At 35.4% G+C, this 23976-nt stretch overlaps 2 protein-coding genes across 10 annotated transcripts; one reads left to right on the top strand and one right to left on the bottom strand.

The window, feature by feature from the left end:
* The first annotated feature begins 3635 nt into the window (after positions 1-3635).
* On the top strand, positions 3636-14070 carry LOC133782685 (SAC3 family protein A-like). 9 transcript variants are annotated; one of them, XR_009870655.1, is made up of 12 exons: positions 3636-3989; positions 4307-5011; positions 7214-7281; positions 7356-7435; positions 9309-9425; positions 10511-10691; positions 11609-11739; positions 11842-11975; positions 12065-12291; positions 12915-13018; positions 13685-13743; positions 13826-14070. XR_009870655.1 is itself a non-coding variant. In XM_062222034.1 (11 exons), exons 5-10 carry the CDS (start codon positions 9397-9399, stop codon positions 12984-12986), a joined length of 774 nt encoding a protein of 257 aa, XP_062078018.1. In that variant the 5' UTR covers positions 3636-3989; positions 4307-5011; positions 7214-7281; positions 7356-7435; positions 9309-9396; the 3' UTR covers positions 12987-13018; positions 13826-14070. The 9 variants fall into 9 exon arrangements, 6 of the variants coding, with proteins under 6 accessions (XP_062078018.1, XP_062078020.1, XP_062078019.1 ...); XR_009870657.1 differs by having other exon boundaries at positions 13685-13716; XR_009870656.1 differs by having other exon boundaries at positions 13685-13709.
* A 6574-nt stretch (positions 14071-20644) lies between these two features.
* On the bottom strand, positions 20645-22945 carry LOC133782686 (adenine nucleotide transporter BT1, chloroplastic/mitochondrial-like). The gene is made up of 3 exons (XM_062222039.1): positions 21839-22945; positions 21468-21629; positions 20645-21262 (listed from the first exon to the last, which is right to left on the bottom strand). Exons 1-3 carry the CDS (start codon positions 22418-22420, stop codon positions 20792-20794), a joined length of 1215 nt encoding a protein of 404 aa, XP_062078023.1. The 5' UTR covers positions 22421-22945; the 3' UTR covers positions 20645-20791.
* Between the last annotated feature and the right edge of the window lie 1031 nt (positions 22946-23976).

A 23976-nucleotide genomic window follows, 5' to 3' on the forward strand; every position in this document is an offset into this window, starting at 1 on the left:
GTAAGGTGATAGCCTACGCATCAAGACAGTTAAAGGAGTATGAGCAGAGATATCCCACGCATGATCTAGAATTGGCAGCAGTGGTATTCGCACTTAAGATTTGGAGACATTATCTGTATGGTGAGAAGTACGAGATATACACCGACCATAAAAGTTTGAAGTACTTCTTTACTCAGAAGGATCTAAATATGCGCCAGAGATGGTGGCTGGAGTTGGTTAAGGATTATGACTGTGATATCCTATACCATCCTGGGAAGGCTAATGTAGTGGTTGATGCATTGAGTCGGAAAGGCCCAGGACAGCTGTTCAGTTCGAGACAGATATCCGATAAACTAGCTGAGGAGATGACTAGAGCGGGTATAGAGTTGGTGGTTGGTCAGTTAGCCAACATCACTCTTCAGTTTATGCTCCTTGAGAGGATCAAGGAAGCGCAGGAGAATGATTTCCAGTTGAAGGGTCATAGGGAGAATGTCTTAGTCGGAGCGGCTAAGGACTTCTCTATCTCAGAGATGGGGTTACTAAGGTACAAGGGTCGGATCTGTGTTCCGATGGATTTCGATATCTGGCGAGAGATCTTAGATGAATTGCATAGCACTCCCTATTCCTTACATCCAGGTACGAAGAAGATGTACCAAGATCTGAGAGCCTTGTATTGGTGGTCGGGCATGAAGAGGGATGTGGTGGATTATGTGTCCAAGTGCTTAACTTGTCAGTAGGTCAAGGCTGAACATCAGAGGCCAGTAGGGTTGCTGCAACCTCTAGGGATTCCAGAGTGGAAGTGGGAAGATATCACCATGGACTTCATGGTTGATTTGCTGAAGACCATGGGACAGCATGATTCGATGTGGGTGATTGTGGATAGGTATACCAAGTCGGCCCACTTTTTACCTGTCAGGATGACTTACACTGTGGAACAGTATGCCGAGCTATATGTGAAGGAAATTTTTCAACTTCATGGGGCTTCGAGGTCGATAGTATCCAATAGGGACCCCATCTTCACCTCCAAGTTTTGGGAGAGTCTGCAGAAGGCTATGGGCACGCAATTACGGTTTAGTACCGCTTATCATCCTCAGACAGATGGACAGTCTAAGAGGACGATTCAGATATTGGAGGACATGTTGCAAGCCTGTGTGCTAGATTTTGGGGGATCTTGGAGTAAATATCTCCCTTTGATTGAGTTCTCGTACAACAACAGTAATCAGGCGACTATCAGAGTGGCTCCGTATGAGATGCTTTATGGGAGGAAGTGCATATCACCTATCCATTGGGATGAGACGGGTGAAAAGAGGTACTTAGGTCCTGAAATGGTTCAGAGGACAAATGAGGCAATTGAGAAGATTAGAGCTAGAATGCTCGCCTCCCAGAGTCGCCAGAAGAGTTACTCAGACTTGAAACGCAAGAGCGTGGAATTTCAGGTTGGTGACCATGTGTTCCTTAGGGTTTCACCTTTGAGGGGAGTGAACGATTTGGTGTTCGGGGCAAGCTGAGCCCTAGGTTTGTTGGCCCCTTTGTGATTCTGGAGCAGATTGGAGAGGTAGCTTACAGGTTGGCGATGCCTCCAGTCTCATCAGGGGTTCATGATGTGTTTCACGTGTCCATGCTCCGGAAGTATGTGTCTGATCCAACGCATATATTGAGTTATGAGAATTTGGAGTTGGACCAGGATTTGTCATATGAAGAGAGGCCGGTTCAGATTCTTAACTAGAAGGACAAAGTCTTGCGGAGCAAGAACATCACTTTGGTGAAAGTGTTGTGGAGGAACAGCAAGGTCGAGGAGGCGACGTGGGAACTTGAATCAGAGATGCAGGAGTGGTATCCCGAGTTGTTCAGGTAATTTCGAGGATGAAATTTCTGTAAGGAGGGGATAGTTGTAATGACCCAAATTCGCTAATAAGGCTTAGGGTCTTGATTAGCGTTCTTGGAGGGCAAAAAGTGATTTACTGTTATAATATGTGAACTTGTGTGAATATGTGATTAGTGATGCATGTTTAGGTGAATTAAATATGCATGTGGGCCCCATCTGGTTATTAGGGGCATGATTGTAATTTTAGCTCGCAGAGAGCATAAATGTGAATAATTGTGATATATCTGTTTTGCACGATCCAAGACAGTCCTAGGGAGCGGTTAGCTAGAAAGTCACAACGGGATCGAAAATCTGACTTGGGGTGAGTCGAGGGGTATTTCGGGTATTAGAAATTTTATGGGGTTATCAGGTTATGGAAATAAATATTTGGAGATATATTTGAGGTTAGAATGTTTAGGAGGTAATATTGGGGAAATTTACCATTTTTCCCTCGGGGACGTTTTTGGTACCCCGAGCCTTGAGGTGACCTTAGAGGCTAAGTAAATAAAACAAAAAACCAAAGGAGTACTCAGAAATTTGTAGAAACCGACCAATAGACACTCTTCTCTCTCTTTATTTTCTCTAAGTCTTAGCAAGGGAAATTGTGGTGGAAACTAATCAAAACTAAGGAATTGGGCTGGGAATCTTGGGAGCTAGGAGCTTGAAGCTTAAGGACCTAATTCAGAGACTCAACTCAGCTCAAGGTAAGCTTTAATCTTAGTGAATTATACTGGTTTTTAAGCTCAAATTCTGGAGTATTGCATGTGTGTTGGGTGAAAGATCACTCTTGAGATTGGATGAGGTTTTGAGCTAGTTCTTTGTTAGGTTTTGTTACTGAAAACATAGTAGAGCTTCTGAGATTAATGGTTTGGATTGTTGGTTTGATTTTGGGGTTAATTGGACAGGTTTTCGTGGTAAAAATGGTGAGTTTTTCTGGGCTCGAGCGGTCGAGCCGCGGCGCTGCTCTTGCTGAGCCACGGCCCCTTAGAACATAGAGGCGTTTGGAAATGGAGGTGCGCCGCGACACCCTTCAGGAAGGGCCGCGGCGTGTGTAGGCTGAAATGAGGCAGGGCCTCAGGTTGAGTTGGGGGCCGCGGCATGAGTTCTTATAGCCGCGGCGCTTAGTGCATTTTTGGGCTTTTAAGAGGTTTTAGGCTCGGGAATTCAATAGTTAAGGTTCGGGATGGATTTTATTACCCGGATTGATAGAATTCAATGTCCTGGAGACTAGAATTATGACCCAAAGCTATTTAATGGATTAGAACATGAAGGATGGATATTGTTGGTGCGTTGTGACTAGGGTTTTTGCGAGGCTCGGACTAGGGGACTGTGCTGGGGACATCGGCGCTTGGAAAGCTCGGGACACAGGTAAGAAAACTATTGTTCCGATAGAGCTTGAGTTGCAGGGCACGACCCTATATGATTGAGTTGTAGGGCTCGGCCCTATATGACTGTGTTGCAGGGCGTAGCCCTTTGATTGAATTTATATGTGTTTAAGTATCTATTTAGTTATATCATGTGTACATATAAATGAATGAACGGCGACGGCCAGGAACGGCGACGACCAGGAATGACATTTAGCACGCGGAGTACGAGTTGCCAGGGTGAAACCCTAAAGGATACCTGAGATATCCTTATGATGTGGACCGCGAACCCAAGGCCTGGTAAACACTACACCAAATACCCATTTTCATAACATATGAATATAATACTAATAAATAAGTATTATATGTGGCAAAGTAATAGAAAAAAGAGTGATAATTTATTTTGGAAGCCCGCCACTTATATTTATTTTCAGACTAATTATTTTTTCACACAAAGCTCCATCCCTGCTATACCCTTCCATTATCTACTCGACAAAACCCTTTATTCCTTCACAATCCCAATCCCAATCCCAATCCTTGCGCTTCCCCACCAGTAGTAGCTACTGTTCCTCCGCTGTCGTTGATACTGTCACCGCCTTAGACGACGCCGAAGACTCTCGTCACCCCTTGCCCGAATGGACGGCCTTTGTTGACCGATTGACCACCAAGGGTTACTTCAGTGAAACCCTTGCCGAAGATGAGGTTGACAGTCTTCACAAGAATATGAACCTTTTGAAAGACCCCTGTCTCAGCTTCGCTCGTGACCGTTACGATGTTCTCAAGTAAATTATCTCTTTCTTTCTCTGTTTTTTGGTTGCCGAGAAAATGCAAGACAAAATCTCAACTTTATTCATACTTAGTCTCAATTTTCCATATATTTGGTCAATGTTTGTATATACATACAAGTGTGTGTGAAACTGAGTCAGCCAACTGTGAAATTTGTTTTCTTCATCTTGTGTGGTTGTTTGTTTGAGCTAAACACCAACACAAGCACACTTTCGTGGGCTTTTACTAGTTATCTTGGGAGCATTTTCATGGTTTAACATTATAAATATATAAAGGATTAACTTTTTTTTGTGGGCTAATGTTACATGTGTAGATCATTGTCGACGAAAGATATTGAGGTGACTGTTGGAAGTGGATGTCTTAATCTGCTAAGGAAAGCTGTTAATTCAGCTAAAAGATTGAGAGCCTATGTCAGACTCAATGAAGGGGATGTATGTGATTTTCCTCTTTGTAATATTTTAGCATTTAAATTTTGAGAGAAGAATCCATGGCTATATCTCTATGCATCCTGCTCTCTCTGTCCGCCTCTCATCTTCTCTGCCCAACTCCATTTGTTTGCCCTACTATTTTCTATCCATTTAATAGTCTCTAGTTCAATAAACACTTCTCTATTCAAGCCTTTTTAGTAATTATCTTAGTCTTTACCTCTCTCGCTTTCTCTATCTTTCTCTATATATATACATACACACACTCACTCACACACACATAAACACATGGATATTAGGAATCGTTGGCATGGAAAAAGAGGATTGAGGTGAGATCTTTCCAACCCATATTTTTTGGTTTTGTTATTAATATTATCTTTGAAAAATAAGTAACAATATTTGTGCTTGAAATGAATATCAAGAGATTCTAGTGTTGTTTTTAATTTAAAAATCAGATTCTAAAATAGTAGCCACTAACTAATTGGGTTTGGATAAAGACACGATTTTAGCTTGGGTTATGGCTGAGGTTATCGACTATGGTGGTAAGAGATTTCAAGTTTTCACAATGTCTAGGACGAAGGTGGAGATTACTGGTAATTCCTTTTTCCCAATATGATGTGTCTTTTTTTATTTTAGTCTTTTTGTTTCTAATTGTTTTGGGGTAGTAAAAAGATGATTTCAACCAATATTAATTGAAAGCATCAAATTTGAGCATAATTAATTGATAGTACAAATGGCCTTATATTGAATTGTTAAGAGAGATGAGAATTGCTTCTATGGCCACTACTTCAACTTTTTCAATATCACCGATTTTTGGTATGTCTTCCTTTATTTCCACTGTATTTTTTTTCTTTTTAATTGATTGGCTTTGGATTATATAAGAGGAGATTCAGTAGTCGCAATATAAAAATTCCTTGGATTGCTTTTAAAGATCTTGTTTTTAGCGTATGGTTATGAAGTCCATCATGAACTTTGTTTATCTAATTCAACCATGTATGGTTATTTTTTAATTGTCATTCTTTTCTTGTCCTTCTGGGTCTGTCTTATTTTTATTATAGAGTTTGATTTCAATTTTATGAAACTAAGCTTCTATGAATGTAGTTTGATTTCAATTTTAATTTTCATTATTTTCATGTCTTTTTGGGGTCTGTCTTGTTTTTATTATAGAGTTTGATTTCAATTTTATGAAACTAAGCTTCTATGAATGTAGTTAATTTACCACTGTTTTTCTTTTTTTTTTGCTAGATCCATTTATGATTGATTTTTTTAATTCTGAGACTTTTTTGGCTGGGTAGTCAGTATTTTATTTCTCATGCACTCAAGGTGTTTGAAAAAATTGCCTAAATAATGAAAATTAAAAACCAATTTATATATGCTATTCTATATATATATATGTCTATATTTAGTTATGTAAAGGTGAGTAGTCGACTATCTTAACATTTATAAAAATTGAGAATCCGTGAGGCTATAGTACTAATGCTGCTATGCAGTCCATTTGTAATAATAATAAATAAGTTGAAGGAAGAAAATTATTACATATTTTAGATAAAAAAAAAAAAGGAAATAGGGTAGAAGAAGATGTTGACTAATGCATCTCTCTATAGAACCAAAGCTTGAAATAACAAAATAAGAGTTCATTCCTTTAGAACTCTATCACGTCATTGAGTATCACATATACACATTTGAGTTCACTCCTAGGTTCAGTAGCTATTGTTTCATAGTCTCAACTCTCAAACTTATATCTTTCCTCTATTCTTGGCTCTGTATATACACATATATATGTACTTATTATATTTTTTTGTTTAAATGATAATTTGACTGATATATTTTACCATTTAAACTAAAGTTTGTTGCTGGTAATTTTAGTATTTCATTTATAAATTCACTACAAATTACTCTTGTAATTGGTTTGCTGATATTTAATTTTAGTTAACTATTTTATATTGATTAGTTGTCATTGTATTGATTGATATTCAGATTGTTGTTCTAGATTTTTCAAAGGTGAATATTATACAACTTATGCATAATGAATTCATGAACCAATAACAGGTGTGTCTAGAGTATATATAAGTTTTCCCATTATGATTTTGATAGAATTTGAACTTAAAGGTCTCATTTGGATTGTGTTTCCTCTTAATATGGATATTTATTTGACTTGTGAACTTGGGTCTAGGGAAATGCAGATAAGTAATGTTGTCATCATTAAATAATACTTAAGTCTATTCTTTGATTAGTTTTGGATTAGTTGACTCTCTTATACCCAATATTAAGAATAATGCACTTCATGCGTACTGCTAAAAGAACTCTTATTATATATATTTTTATTTGTACCATATTTGTGGTTGTGGTATGTATGCATTGTCTCTTATTAGGTCCATTATTATTGGCTTCTACACTGTTGGAGAGCAAAGTTATTGGGCTTGGCTTTGTATTCTCTTTTCTTATTTGTAGCTTTAGTATGAATTAAGGAGTTGTAATGGTTTGGTATTTGTTTGTTTTTTAAAAATCAGAGACCAATCACAGCTAGTTGCAAGGCATTTATGAGACTGATTCTCAATACTTGTTCTGTGTAATAACCGAGTGACCAGAAAATCAGAAATGATTGCCCTTTTAGCTTTTGGGAATAATATATACTTGTTGTACATATCTTGTATTTGGCATTTTACTAGGTTAAAATTGATGTCACTAATACTTGTCCTATTTTTCTAGTTAGTGAACTTCTTATTTTAAAGGTATTTAGCACATCCATCCTGAAATGTAACAATTATAGAATAACTATCTATTTTGTTGAGCAGGTTCCGAAGGCCCAAGTTGTTGGTGTTAAAAGTTTGTGCTTTTCCCCAAATTTCCAAATGGTTTAAAGGTTCTTTCTTTGATTCTGTAACTTAATATATTGTTCTATATTATGACATAATATAATTGGTTTGTCTTTAACAGTTTCCAATAGGAGATGAAGTTTCAATAAGAATGGTTTAGTGCCCTCAATCTGGTTTCTCAACGGCAAATTCCCTGGTTTTGTAAGTCAACATACCTCTATAATTTTTTAGGCTAATGAGTTCTTATGAATATTGTTGACTGTTTTTAATAATATATAATTTTTTAATTGTTTCATCTTTCTTTTGTCCAAGTAATCTATAGTGATTACTTTCTTTTTTAATAGTTCAGGGTATTTATTGGTTTTGTTTATGGTAGTTTACAATCACCATGCTTGAATTTTATGTGTTTATATGCATTATTTTTTACTAATGATATATAGAGATGTCGTTTTTCCTGTTTTATTAGACATATCCTGTAAAATATATGTTAGTTATTGGAATTTTAATGAAGCAATAATACAAATCAAGAAACTTTTCTTGGTTACAGAATGCTTGAGTAGAAAGTATTCAAGATAAATTTGTATTTTAAACATGCTTTAGTAAAACTCTTTGAAGAGGAAGATATATATTCATATGATATTTACTCTGCTTTTTTTTGCTCAATTTGCATAGACTAATCTATGTTAGCAATAAGGTATCAAGTTTGTGAAAACGACTCAACAAGTGTGAGCACCTTTTCTTGGATTTATTTTTTAGAAACAATGGAGCAAACAAAGCATTCTAATGTCCAACTGCATATTTTCTTCTCTTTATAAACACTGCCCCTATTTTTCCTATAGCATCTAAATTAAGTTGAGAATATTAGATTAAGTATAATTAAGTTGAAGGATATTACACTTTCATTCAAATTTTAAAGTAAGTTTTACTTTCATTGCTGCAAATTTTCCCTAAAAGTTCCCATTCGTACAATTTTCTATCTACTCTTTTGCCCACACCTATCTTTCTTTCTTGTTGCTTCTTTCCATTATGTGTCCTCTCCACTTTCTTCTTCTCACCACTTTCATAAAAATATATTGATATCTATGAACTAACTCTTTTTTGTCTTCTATGCCCCAGAGATCTCTTTCTTTTTGGCCATTTTTTTTCTTTTCTTAAGTTTTATTTCCAATTTTGTTTTTTTGTCCCAAATTAGGGATTCGGGCAGCATTGTCTTTAATGATTTATTGTTCATATATTATATGCATTTATAACTTGTAAGAATCATATAGTAGCATACAGTAAAAAATAAATAAATACCATTCCTTGACCATAATATTTTGAATCAATCATCTCACTTTGAATTTAGGGTTCTAGAGAAAATTTGTTTATGAGAAGGGGTGAGAAGAGTATTTTTTATTTTTTTTTTGCTTTACAGAAATGTCAATGAGTAACATTATATTTTAAATACTAATTCGTTATTTCAATCAACTTAAGAGGGTAGCTCAAATGGACCTAAGAGGGTAGCGCAAATGGTTGGGCATGTGGTTTGCTCCCACAAGGTTTGAGATTTGAGGCCCTCCTAGGTACCTGCATAGCAATTGTTACAGGATCCTAGCTTTTTTTAAAAAAAAAAAAAAAGTAATATCAATCATGGGTTACTACAAAAAGGATTCAGGCAGTTGTCATGTTATAAATAGGTTTTAATCTATCTCAGAAGTCAACTAGGTTTTGAAAGTTGAAATGTCCACTATATCAATATGATAAGGCATGTCCTTATAATGGAAAATTATGTTGAATGCTAAAAGTTAAGTATAAGAAAGTGTTTGTAGAAGTCTTGGCTGTTTATAGTACGGATACTGCTGAGTTAAACTACCCCTTTTATACATTCTTTCAACTTTTTTTTTCACCCCTGTTTTACAATTCACACAGTATGATCCTATTTATAGTTTTTGTATATATTTAATTCAATCTTGGAATGGATGCCCTTTTGATGTGCCACAGTTACAGTTTCTTCAATTTTTCTGTTTCTTAAGGTCCCTTTTTCACTTTTGTTTTTGCCTAAACTCAAGGTTGATTCCCTTTTGATGTTCTGCAGATGCAATTTCACCAATTTTGCTAGAAATATCTGTTGCCTGAAGTGGAAAGCTGAGGGACCAAAGAATTTTGGAGGAAGTGATATTGAAATGAAGAAAGGTGATTGGAATTATCCAAAGTGAGTTTCCTTTTTTTATTGTGTCCTTCTAATCTAAGGGGAATAAAAAGCCTGATATTAATCATAAAAAAGTATGCAAGGAAAAGTACATTTGGTTGTTACTGAATAAGCTTTGCTTTTCATTTTTCAATTGCTTCATTCCCATAAACCACTGTAAATTCTATTTGCAAAAGGGCAAGTTTCAAGAGAGAGTTTAGTATTAATCTTTGAAATTGTGAAAGAAAGTACACTTGGAGATGAGAAGTTCAAGCTGGATTTTTTTCCCCTAATTACATTTTTATTTGAAAAACTACACTGTTGTTTCTGATGATCTTTCGAAGTTCTTCTTTCATGTTGTTTCTTCAATTTCTTCTATTACTGATTCCACAGTATACTCCAATACTTTTTTTTTCAAGTATTGTTCCCTTGCAATATATGTATATATGAGTTGGCATGTTGTATTGGCTTCTTCTACTGTATATACTACTAGTATGTGGCCATCATTATTTTGTCTATAAGCTTGAATCACCAAAATACATGTTTCTCTCAGCAAGGGTGTAAAGCAAGGGTATCTCTCTCTCTCTCTCTCTCTCTATATTTATATATCTACTTTCACTCCTCTCTTCCTCCCCGTTTATATATGGGCCTTTTTGGGAGGCTACACAAGTCGTGATAAATTTTCGTTATAATATATGTGCTTGACCTGTTGTTTTGGAGTGGATTTATTCATTCAAACCTCTCTTGTATCATATATTCCTATGTAATTAAAACTACTCCTGTCAACATAACAAGTTAAGTGATGTTTGTTGGTAAAGTTGAAAGGAATTTGTTATGTTTTTGGACATTGATCTCATTCTCATCTAGTCTTACATGTGTATAGCGTTAAAGGCATTTATGTTTTTTTTTCCCCTTAATAGATAGATATCCATTCTATGTTTAGTTCTGTTCTATATTGATGGCAGCGTTTACAAGCATAAGACAACCTATTGGTTAGATTTTGGGTTGTTAATGTGGGGTTAATTTACATCTAATATAGAGTTATTATTTATCCAGTCTCGGATTCCAGTGTATTTTCAACTGATCCATGAGTATATTTTATATTGCAGCATTGTACAAACTTTGACTCCTGTTTCTTTGGAAAATAAGTTACAGAGAAATCCAAGTAGACGAACAAAAAGTAGGTGGGAGCCTCTACTAGAGGAGAAACTTGTTGAAAAACCAGCATCCGTCAATCATAGTACTTTAAAATATTCTGGATGGGCACATGCCAATGAAAGGGACAAAAAGGTATTTTTATTGTACTTGTGAGTCTGTACATGTTTCTTGTTTTCTTTTGTTTTATTATTTTTCACAGGGCATTTCTTAAGCATAAAATATCAGTGTTGATTATGTCGTTTGGATTTATGGTCTCAATCTTCTTTCCAGTTACTTGCACTAGAAACAGGATCACGTGAGAACCTTTGTTGCCTTTTGAGTTTTATATGGATTGACTGTGATTGTTTAGTTGTCAGCTATAACTAAGCTACTGATTTAGTTCGTAGCAATAAAAAGCTATTATGGGGTTAGAGAGCTCCTTTCATGGGTGTTTTTGGGTGCATTTGATTTTTTACACACCTTTTAGGCTCTGTGAAAAAAGAAAAAAAAAAACGGATTTGATTTTTTGATTTGTGTCTTTTAATTTTAGTCTTTACTAGTCTATTTGGCATGAGACTATCTAGAGACCAAAAATCTCTTTTTGGAGTGCTTGGATGAGTTTTTGAAAGTATTTTATTTGTTTGGATGGTTTTTCTAAGTAAGCAGGTTCTGCATTTCTAGGAATGTCGTTTTCTCTTGTACACATTACATAACAGCTACACAACTTTAAGATTGTACTTATTAGTCATTACATTGAAACAAATTGAAGAGAAAATTTCCAGGTATCTTTTCCTATGTAAGCAAGAATTTTCCTTGTGTATTATCTTATTCCGTTTCTGTTAAAAATTATGTTCGATGTGATTTTTGCTTGTCATTGATGATCCATCTATTCAAGTTTAATTGTGTTGTAATTATGATATATATTTATTGAATTGGTTATAATTATGATATTATTTGGGATATTGTTTCATGCACCTCCTTTTGTACAAATGATATTTATTTATTTTAAATAAAGTAACCACATATCTTCACAAGTTACATTCTCAATGAACTCTTTTATGCAATTTCAGTGTCAATCTCAGCTGCAATCCCTTTATGCTGAAGGAATTGAGGGATGCCTCATGGAGTTTTCTGCATACAACTTACTATGTGTTATCCTGCACTCTAGTAACAACAGAGATCTTGTATCATCTATGTCGAGGTCAATTATGATTGGAGGAAATTTTGTTCACTATGTACCATCCTTGTACTGTGTTGAAACACTTGTATTGACCTTCAATCTTTGTTGTGAAATTGAGTTCAGATTATCAAGTGAAGCTAAAAGAGATAATGCAGTAAGGCACGCTCTTGCAGTTCGGGCAGCTGTCACTTCTGGAAACAATGTTATGTTCTTCAGGCTCTTCAAAACAGCACCAAATTTGAACACTTGCCTGATGGGTGAGTTTTGATTAAGTCACTCTCCATTTTAATAAAAATAATTATTAAAGAATGATCTTATTCATATAACAATATGATAATTTTTGCAGATCTATATGTTGAAAAGATGCGGTTTAAGGCAGTGTGCTGCATATCTCGATCTTATTGGCCTGTGTTACCTGTTTCTTATATCGCTCAGGTTCTGGGCTTCTCTAATGTTGCTTCTGACAATGATGAAAAAGATTCAGATGGATTAGAGGAATGTATTGAGTGGTTGAAGGCACATGGCGCATGTCTTATTGTAGATAACAATGGAGAGATGCAGCTTGATGCCAAGGTATGTTTAACCACACGCTTTTATTCAGTAGGTGCACCATATTTGTTATATATGTTTTTTTTATTAATAGCTAAACAGTCATCTTATGAATTTGATTTGCTAAATGGTCGAATTTTTCAGCTTTTACACTTGTATATATCTTAAGATACACTAGTTGTAGTATAAAAACTAATTATATCAGTATTTATTCTGGTTAAATAGTACTGGCCGGCGGCCAGTTTATTATAATGTTTAGGATTTAGGATTTTGTATACTGTCTTTAGCAAATTGGTCTAAACTTCTAGATAGGCACAACTAAATACGTGGATATTTGATGTATTGTTGTTAACATTTCATTCTTATGATCTGATTGTTATTTTCTGCGTTTATAAATGGGAATATAATTTGACGTGATTATTACCTGTATCTTAGTTGGACACTTTTATTATGATTTTGATCATGAAATCTATACATTTCCCTCATAACCACACTTTATATATTGTGATACTTTTCAGCTTAGTAGTAATTATGAATAAGATGATTTCTTTCCGTTTCCATATATCTGCCATATTCTTTGTCTCTCACTATGAATGATATGATATTTCATGACCTTATTAGTTTTTCTTTTATGTTTTATTTACTAGATTCAACAAGTGAAGTGCAAAAGAAAATCTGATTTGGAAGGCTTTGGTGTGCTAACATTTGGAAGATCATGAATTCCTACTTTTACTTTTGAATATGCAACTGTGTAAGACTATTTTGTTCACTGTTGTGAGAATATTTTATTTATTTTAATTAGGCAGTGTTGAATATCATAAGACTTTTATATAGTTTTTTAGATAATCTTAAATGTATTTTGACAAAGTTATTTGGTTATATGTGTTATGAACCATATAATTGGTACTCAAAAATATATTTGTACAATGTTAAGAGTGTCTTAAGTATATCAAATGAAGTGGGATTGAATTAAATAAATAAAAAATAATTATAATGTACATGTTTATATAATAATAATTCAAGCTTATCCAAATATTAGAATAATACAAAAAATTTGTTATTGTATGTTTTACAATAACACTGGTTTATAAGCATAAAATTATGTTATGCAAACTATTTTCTATAATGCGGAAAGTGTGTTATTATAAAGTGTATCATAACACTACTTTATAAGTACAAAAAAGTATTATATAATCTATTTATAAATAGCATAATGAAATACTTATCTAACTATTAAAATAACACAACAAAAGTGTTATCGTAGGCTATATCACAACACATGTCTATAACTATGGAAAAGTGTTATGCAAAGTGTTCTGACCTACTATAACACTGCTTTCCTTAACACATCAAAAAGTGTTATGGTATATATTTGATAATATTTTTTCGGTCTTATTGAAAGTATTTTTTCTTGTAGTGAAAGCGCCTGGGACGGCATGGCCGTACGTGGTTAGCCTGATAATGGCTTATTTATAAGTTAAGTAATTGATATGCATATGTTATCTACTTGTGAGGGTTTTCTTACTGGGCTTCGGCTCACGGGTGCTCTATGGTGCAGGTAAAGGCAAGGGGAAAGTCGACCAACCTTAAGTATGGTGAGCGTGATGAGCGGCGCATACATGTCTGGTCTGCCTGGCTGCCACGACCAGGGGTACTTTTGGGAGATGATTGTACTAAACTTAAATTTTGTCGTTTAGTCGACTCTGGTTATATTTTTGAGTTGTAAATATTCCTAAACAGTATTTGGGATCCCAAATGTTAAACGCTTTTATAATTTTCAGTAAATGGTTTATTTTTTTCAAAGTTTATGACTCTGATTATGATTTAATTACACTTTTGTCTTAAAACCTCGATTAGCGATTAATTTGCACATTTTAAACTCACTTAGTAACGGCTCTAAGGCAGTAAGGCGTTACAGCGGTGGAGTTGAGGGGTCTGGGGGCTGCAGCACTGGGGAAGGAGGGTCGCGGCACTTGCTTCAGGCGCCTCTGTCTTGGCTGGGGGCCGAGGCTCAGAGTGATGGGGTCACGGCGCTTGAGGGTTTTTGTGGCCAAATAAGTGTTTTGATCATGGGAACTCAAACCTTAGGCCTCGGGATCGTTCCTACTACCCGTTTTAGTGGGATTCGATGTCCCGAAGGCTAGGTCTTGGTTCGGGAACCTTAGTTATTCATTTTATTGATGGAATTCCATATTTGGTTATGACTAGGTGACCGCTAAGGAACTAAAAGACAGATTGTTCTCAAGGGTCATTCTTTTACTAATTCTCGCTCGAACCAGAGGTAAGAAAATTGTACCCCATATGTGACATGCATGGTTATTCTTGAGGCATGTTGAATGTTTAAATGTGGACATTGATTGCATATCGAATGCTTAGAAAATCTTGCTCATTTGTGTATGGCATTGACTGAATAGTCAGAATTGGCAATGGTGTTAGTATTTACTGTGAAGCTGTGACTCATTAGTCAAGTTCGGCAGTAGTACTGAGCACTGGTCACATGGTATTGACTCATAAGTCAAGAACGGTCTTAGCGTGTTTAGCGCAAGCTGATTTTAGATCTAATCGACATCTGCATTGAATGACTCAAATGAGCATTAATGCCAGATCGACCTCAAGTTTGATGAAAACTAAAAGCGCTTGTCTAGCCAAAGGCTAGTCATTTAGAGCCAGGGCCAGAGAGCCCCAGTGACTGTTTAGTCACATGGCTATGGGTGCCGAGCCCTGTAGTGACCCACTCATCTGTTTAAGCTAGTGACTTACTCATCAATCACTCATTTGGTTTACGTAGTGACTTACTCGTCAGTCACTCATTATGGTTTACCAGAACCTCAAGTGTTAAATCACTCATCTTATTAGAGCTATAAGCTCATTCATGGTTAACATAATCACAAAGTGATATTCACTCATCTGTTTAGGGTCATAAGCTCTGTATGATTATAATGATAATCATTTGATAATATTTATATGCAATATTGAGTTTTCTTGTTGGGCTTTGGCTCATGGGTGCTATGTGGTGCAGGTAAAGGGAAAGAAAAGCTCACCCAGCCTTGAGTGGAGAGCTTAGGTGGTGATGTGTACATATGCGGCCGCTTGACCACCAGAGCCAAGGAGTTCTCAGGGGAACTAGGGGTTTACCCTATTTTTTCTTAGATCGACGGGTTGTAAATTTTATACTGTAATGACCATTTTGTATCGTAAATAACTTGTAAACGTTTTTATGGGCCCATGAACAGTTTTATGTTTTAAATAAAATATATCATTTCCTTTTGATTGGTTTTCTACCTAAGCCTACTAATAACACCTAGAAGCACGTTTTTAACCAAAGAACCCGGTTAGTGAGTTAAGCACGGTTCAAAGTTCACCGTAATTGTCTTGGGGTAACCAAGGTGTTACACCTGCTGTGAATTTCAGGGGCAGATGGAGGATTCCAACCCTAGCTATCATCTGCAACCCTTACTAGAACAATACCATGTCTAATTAACCATTCTAAGCACATACCATCTGAATTAATCTGCCATCAGCGACTAAACCCCTCAACCCTGATGTTCATATCCAGAACCATCCTACGGGCAGGTCCAAACAACCACAATAATCATACACACATAAATCATATCAAACACCAATCTACATTACTATGCATTAGTTAACAAATTTCATTGCTACTAAATACAATCATATTCATCATGCTTTCCATATACCAATAAGTAGATAAAGCATACAAGTTCAATTTAAACAGTTAACCACATGCAATCAATATGCAAATAATTATCCAAATATTCATCCACATGCGATACAATGCTAATCAGCACACCTCAATATCATCAATTACAACAATACCCATAACGGGCCAAATTACAACAATTGCCCAATTAAACAGAAATGGGCCCACATGCATATTTAATACACCAAAACATGCATATCAAGTGATATTATAATATTACTCACATAATCACATAATAATACACATAAATATCATATAATCACATAATTCCACAATTTTCCATCCTGGCCCCCTAATCAAGGCCCTAAGCCTCATTAGGAAATTTGGGACGTTACAGTTTCTCTATGGCATTAGCCTTGGATGTCCCAACATTGGACTCTTACATACACTTGTCTCTAGAACAAGACTCTTCTTCAATCCTTAGGTGCTTCAAGATCTCTTCCAAAGACATATCTTCATTCTTATGGAGGATCTTCTTCCTATAGCTTCTCCAATATGGAGGTAGTTTAGTTATAATCCCTCCCATAATGAAGGGTTCCGGCAATGTTATCTTACAAGTAGATGTAGCATCCCAAAACTCCTAATAAGGATTAGTATGTTGATTAGTGTGCCTGGAGGGAATAATTGGAAATGATGTGATTTTAATCGAATATATATATGTGATTATGTGAGTTATATTATGATATGATTGTTTATGCATGTTTATGTGTGTTAAATGTGATTAAAGGTCCGCTTTTGTTAAAAAGGGGCATTTTTGTAATTTTGACCCATTGTGGGTATAACTGTAATTTTATATGCTATGTACTTGAGATCACATTATTATATGGATATATTCATGATATTCAGTAGGAGTCGATCCTTTCAAGCAATTTAGCTGAAAAGTCACAACGGGGATTAATACCCAGCTCAGGGATAGCTAAGGGGTATTTTTGTAATTTGGCATATATGTGAGATTTGTTGATAAATGAAAGTTTTTGATGGGAACTAAATTTTATTTGATGATTGGTTGGTTAATTTGGAGATTAGGGGTGTAATTTGAGGTTTAGTGAGAAATTAGGCTTAAATGACCAAAATGCCCTTAGGGGTTAAATAAGAGGTTCCTTGAAGGAAGGGATTAAATGGTCGTTTGACCATTAGGCTAAGTGAAACTAGGACAAGTGTTGAGCACTTTCCCATCCATATTCAGAATTATCTCTCTCACTCTCTTTGGGCATTTTCAAGACTCTTCCAAGAGCACCACCACAAAGCTAAGTCTTGGCTTGAAATTGAGGTAATTTCTGGGAAGATTTGGAGGATTTGAGGAGATTAGGAGTTGTGGGAAATCATAACCAGTTTAGGAATTTCGGAATCACAACAAGGCGAGTAACTTGATCTAATTTTCTTGAAACTTCTTAAGTGTTCTTGATGGTTTTCTTTTGAAATTAAGGTGATTATGAAATTTTGATGTGTTTAGGGAGTTTTGTGTTGTTGTTGGTGGAGAAAGTAGGGTTTATAACTATTCTAAAGCTTGGGATTGGATTGGAAACTCTGAATTGGACTTAGATTTCAGATTTCTTTGGTGTAAGTTTTCAAAGTTCAAGCTCAAATGTAAATTTTGGTAAATTGTGTGTTTTTGGGTGTTTAAGTGTATTTTGATGTTGTACTAGAGTTATAGAGTTAGTTTGTGGTCATTTGGTTGTGAAATATTGACTGGAATTGTGTTAGAATTATGGTTTGGTGTCCAAAAATGCAGGGGGAAAACGCAGATTTCTGGGTTCTCGCAGGAACATCGCGGCGCTTGGGTTTAAGAGTCGCAGAGCGTATGCATTTCTTTGAGGGTGGGTTTACCCTAAGACTGTCGTGGTGTCGCAGCCCTTTAGAGGGGGCGCTGCGGCTCTAAGTGGGAAAAAAAATATAGGGAAAGCTCTCGGTTTTTGGAGTGTTGCGGCTTAAAATGCACGAATTTTAGAAAAGGGCTTCTCGGTTCATTTTAGAGCTGCAACGTGCAGGGGGGCGGCGCGGCGTTAATGCAGTCTTAGGGTGCAGTTGTTTAGGGTTTTGGGGAGCTATCTTGGGAGTCTCGAGAGACAATTCTGTTATCCCGTTTAGTGGAATCCGAGGTCCCGAGAGCTAGAGCTTAGTCTTGAGGCCCATTATCGGAATTAGTTCCTAAGAAACATATCGTTGATGTTGTGACTAAGGTTTTCACAAGGCTCAGGAGAAGGATCACACTCAGGATCGTACTACCACTTGCACGGGACTTAAGGTAAGAGAAACTGGCATGTGCACCGAGTGTAGGGCTTGAGCCCTGAGTGTCAAACACTGGTGTGACCATGCTATGAATATGTTAAAGTTAAATGTTTGCTCTATATAAGCATTTGTTGTTATAATTGTTCGTAATGATTGATCATTGTTTGTGATTGATCGGCCAGGAGGCCGTTATCGGCACTACATGCAGAGCAATTACAGGGGTGCGATATGCATCTACCCGACATGAGTCGATATACTGGTTGGAAAATAAATGTGAATATGGTTATGATTTATAAAGCATGTATTTGATATAATAACTTATCTAAGTATCTGTCTTACTTGATTGAGTTTTCTTGCTAGGCCTTGGCTCATGGGTGATTTGCGGTGCAGGTAAGGCAAATGGAAACTGGACCAACCATGAGTTGGAAAGTTGTAGGGGTAGCACGTGCATATATAGCCTGCTTGGCCACCATGGTAGAGATACTTTTGAGGAGAATGGGATATTAGCCCATTTTCTTCCTTTCTTTGATCACTTCTTGAGAATCGTCATCCTTTGGGGGCTCCAAAGTCTTTTAATCTTTGTCAAGAATGTAGTGGACCTTCAAAGTTATGAGGAGAAACTTGATCTTGTCATGCCATTTTACAAAGTTTGAGCCATCAAACCTATCTAGTCTAACTAGATCTAGAGACATGAACTTGAGGGCTGAGATTGAGGAGCTTTCTTCCATTGCTTTGGTTAGTACAAAAACTTTTAGAGATAGACAAACTTTGACACAAAACAAAGGTTTAGAGACAGAGATTTTTTATTTTTGGGGTTAGGCTTTGAACAACCTTCTTTTGTATTACAAATCAAAGCATAAAAAAAACAAGTAATCTAACCCTATAGGTAGATAATCACAAAGTACATAAACTCAAAAGAATCAAAGTGTGGAATGGACATTTCTTGGAGAACAACCTTCAAAACACAAACTCACAAAGCTATGATTTTATGTGAAACAAAAAAGTAACAAGGTTTGACACAAATATAGATTTGTTGTCCAAAAATCTCTATTCCTTGCAATGTCCTTGGAATTGCTTGAAGCTACTACAATGGAATGAGATTGGGATTCACAAACCTTGGGTCTTCATACAAGTCAAGCTTTCTTGATGAAGATCTTGGAGAAAACTAGTAATCTTGAAAGCTAGAGAGAGAGAGAGTTCTTTTATAAAGAGAGAGTGGTGAGTGATCAAGTCACCAATTTTCCTCAATTGAACCCTTTAAATAGTATAGGAACCTCATTAGACTCAACCAATGGGATTAGAGCATTTTAATTTGAATTTTGGAGCAAAAAACATGTCACTGTACGGACGGCCCAGGCGACGCGTCGCCTGGCACCAGATGATGCATTGCCTGCCAGGCGATGTGGCCCATCACCAGGTGACCCGTCACCTGGTCCTTCTTTTCGTGGTTGAGCGACACATCACAGATGCCATTGACTTGGTGCTCCAAAACTTGTCTCAAAACATCCTCAAATGCTCCTAAACATTTTGGGTACTCTTATATACTCCAAAGATATACTTTGGGGCCAAAAAGATGATTTATAAATGTCAATACAAAAAGTCAACTCTTACCTGTTGACTTTTGTGAAATAGTTAGGGTTCACTATGTATTTAACCAATAATAATATATGTATAATTAAAAAAAACTTTTTAATAACTCATATAACGTAATAAACATAAAATTAATTTATTAAGAATTTTCAATATGGCAAAAATAGTGTTATCAACTATTTATGAAATTAAAATGATCAAATTATTATATTTTATATGTTATTTATAAAAGTAACCATTATGTTGGTTTTGTAAAAAAAAATTATAAACTAACATATTACTATATATTACTATGTACAACCAAAAACTATACTTACCATAAACAATTATGGGTCCGTTTGGTAAAATTTTTGTTTTTAAATTTTTTAAACACAAAAATAGAAATATTATTTTATTTTTGTTTTTTTATTTTTAAAAAATAAAAATATGTTTGGTAACTATTTTTGTTTTTTGTTTTTAAAAACAAAAAATAATAAACGTGTTTGATAACTTTTATTTTTATTTTTTGTTTAACAATGTGATGTATTAATTTGAAGAAGAGAAGGAAAAAATGAAAACTGTTTAAAAAAATTTTGAAAGTGAAAAATTTCTATTTTCAAAATTTAATAAATTTTGTTTAAAATTTAAAAAAATAAAAAATAAAAATAGAATTACCAAACGCTATTTTATGTTTAATTGTCAAATTTTAAATTAAATAAATAAAAATTAATGATTACCAAACAGCACCTATATAACTTACCAAATAATTAGTTTACTCTCAACTTGAACCTCTAGGTTTTTTTCAGCATTTGGTTGCGGATTGTTCAGCTTGTAATTCTTTTATTAATGAACTGGAAGTGAAACATATAAGAGAAGTCTTTTATTCAAGTGCCAACATAATTGAAGTGTTTGTAGTAGTATTTCATTTTCTTCCTTTAATTACGACGAAAAAAAATTACAGTTTCAACTTAAAAAACCCAGGAAATAAAATTGCTTCTTTGGGACTTAAATTTCTTCTTTTTCCTCTAACATTGTCCTCTTGCATGCCTCATAGCACATAAAAGATATTCCAGCAGCAGGGATCAGTTTCATGCAGCTTGGCCCTAATCCTCTATACAGACCTGAGATTCCCTCCCTTTCAAGTATGCTTAAAAGAGCATGAAGCAGGTTCTTGTATTGTCTCCCATTGAAAGCTCCTGCCTGCATTTGCTTACGAGCCACCTCAAGTGGGAAAGTTGCACAGCTTGAAATGGCAGCAGCTGAAGAACCCATCAAGAGAGTGCTCACATTTCCAATCTCCTCATGGTTGAAAGCTCTCTTGTAAGCTTTTCTCAATGTTTCATAAGCAAAATAGTTGGTGGCAGCATATGGGATCACTCCAATTAAGCTTGGCAATAGTCCTCTGTACAACTCAGCAGCTCCTTCCTCTCCAATGATCTTCGATAACGCGTGTAAAGAATTCTTATACACTCCTCTCTGCAATGAAATTATGCTTGTTAGGGATGACTTTTTGTGTGAAATCTAGAAATCATTTAGAACTTGCTTGGTTACATTTTTTCTTTTGTTGAATTCAAGTGAAGAAGGGTGAGCATCTTCTTAAAATGATGTTGGTTAAGATAACTCTTTCCATCATTTTCAGTTATTATAACAATACAAAAGGTGAAAGTGTCATTGAGCTTGCCTGGATTGTGAGTCTGGTTTTTAACAGCTCAAGAGGGTAAGTAGAGAAAGTTGAGCTGAATCCAGCAACGGCACCTGCCACTAATGAGGCAGGAAGTGGGATTTTGTCATGCTCTCCTGATTTTGGAGTCAGATACTTCTTGACTGTATCATAAGCAAATAACTGCACATAGAAACCAGATATATGAGCTATGGAAAAATGTTATGATATCAATGGTTATGATACATGGAAAAAGCTAACTAGTTTTAATTAAACAAATCATTTCACAAAACATTTCTCTTCTGTGATCAAACGACTACAAAGTAAAGATTAAGAATGTATCATTTGGCTATGTCATCATCTAAATTCAAAGAGGAGTCTTGATTTCAAACCTCAATAGCCTTGTTGGGTGCTACCCGAATTACATTTACCAGATTTCCCCTATACAAGCCTTTCCAACCATCAGTTTCCATGATGGATCTGAACACTTCACCAGCCGAGTCGCCACAGCTCCCTACCATCAGATGAGTCCTTATAGTCTCCAATGGCGCAACTGCAGTGCGTGACACTGCACCAGCAATGCCTCCACTCATCAACTTCCTCAGAGATTCATTCTCAATCTTGATTCTCAGTTTAAAGCCACCATTGTCATTCTTTTTCACCTTCTCTTCTCCAAACTCCAAAACATTTTCTGTCTCCAACTCTGGAACCCATCTTAACTGAAAACCAGATTTAGTAATCGAAACATATTTCATGTAAGAATTGGTGTTTGGGAGTTTCAAAATGATGTTCCTTGGCTTTAAAGGACCTGGTGAAACACCAAATCCCATTCCCACTTGACCAACGCTTGCAAATAAGCCTCCAGTACAGTAAATTCTCTCATCAGAACTCAGTTGCTGAATGTTTATCCCAGAACTACAGATCATCACAGCTTTGTTCTCATGTTGAACATCTTGAGATTTTCTTCTACCCATTAATCAAACTTAAAAAGAAGTTAATTTCTTCAACTTGCAATAATATATACTCAGAACAAATTGTGCTTTGCAGGGTCAGATAAGTTGGAAACTTTAAGCCCAAGAAACCTTTGGTTTCAAGAGCAATGAACAATTAAGAAAAGGAGAAAAAGAATTATAAGAAAATAAACCAATTAACATAAAGATTACCAGTGTACTCTCTTTTGTTTCCCACCCCTCCTTTCTCTCTCTCTCTCTCTCTCCCTCTCTCTCTCCCTCTCTCTCTTTTGAGTCATAAAAGAGCAGAGAAGGGATGGTATGATCTTCAAAGCTATGATTTCTCCATGGTTTTAGCTTCTTGTTTCTCTTTGGGTTAGCCAGGAGTACCACAGCCAATCAGAATAGAAGCTAACTTTATTAAATGGCTGGATGACAGTTAGCGATATTTCTTTATTTTAATTGATTGAACAAAAGACCTCAATGAAAAAAAGGGGTGAGAGCTTGTTCTTGTCTACAATAAATCTCACACGGTATCCCACTTGTAGATTGTTTGGACAGAAACCTTCTAATTGGGTTTGGTTAAGTAGTATGCCCTTATGTTACTTTGAGCCACTAAAATGACATGAGTCCAAGAAATAATGTGGATTTTGTCTCCCCAAGATGGATTTCCGAAACAGTTTTGAGCCAGAAGTAGAATATGGAATCTTTTATTACTTTCTTTTCTTTTTTAGAAAAAGAAAATCTCTTTCTCACCACCACAAGTGAAAAGGGCAACTTGGCTACTTAGTGGACTATGATAAACCAAGACCTATATTGGCATTATGGCATATTTACTTAAAAGGTAATTGGAGTAATTTGTGTGGTACTAAACTTAGTAACTCGGGAAGTTAATGGGACCTATATAAATTATGGAGAAAAAAGGGAAATCATCCTCCATTATTTTCTCAGGGAATAACATTATCTTATGGGGTGTTTGGTATAGGTAAAAGTAAAGATAGAAATGAAAATCTAAATCTCTTTTTATGTTTGGTTCAAATTTTAAGGGGATAAAGTTAATAATTTGTGTGAGTCTCACATGTATTTTAAGGGTGAAGTAAATTCTTTTGTACACAAAAATTTAATATTACCTCCATTATAAGTTCATCTACACTTTCCAAGGCAACTCAACTACTCAAAACAAACACCCTTAAAGATTTTGTTTATTTAAGTATTCCAATTACGTTTCTTGATTAGGTAAACGAGATAAAATGATTTCGTTTCAATTTTTAATTAGTTTTTGTAAACAACATAGTATAATTATTGATTCTGATTATTCTATATTTTTTTTTCATTCATTTTTACATTAATTTATTCTGATTTCGATTGCAGTATAATAAACGTGTGAGTGGAGTAAGAAAAAAATGATGTGAAATGCATTTCATTTCTCACATCTTTAAAAGATAATATGCTTTTCTTGTCAGAGATAACAAAATGGCATTAATTTTGTATCCTATGTTTTAGTAGTAATATAGGTATGATAAGATAATTCGAAATTCGTATGCATATTTGGCTATAGCAACAGTACTATAATTAGGTTG

This window comes from Humulus lupulus, chromosome 6 (genome assembly GCF_963169125.1).
Source record: "Humulus lupulus chromosome 6, drHumLupu1.1, whole genome shotgun sequence".
Taxonomy (NCBI): domain Eukaryota; kingdom Viridiplantae; phylum Streptophyta; class Magnoliopsida; order Rosales; family Cannabaceae; genus Humulus; species Humulus lupulus.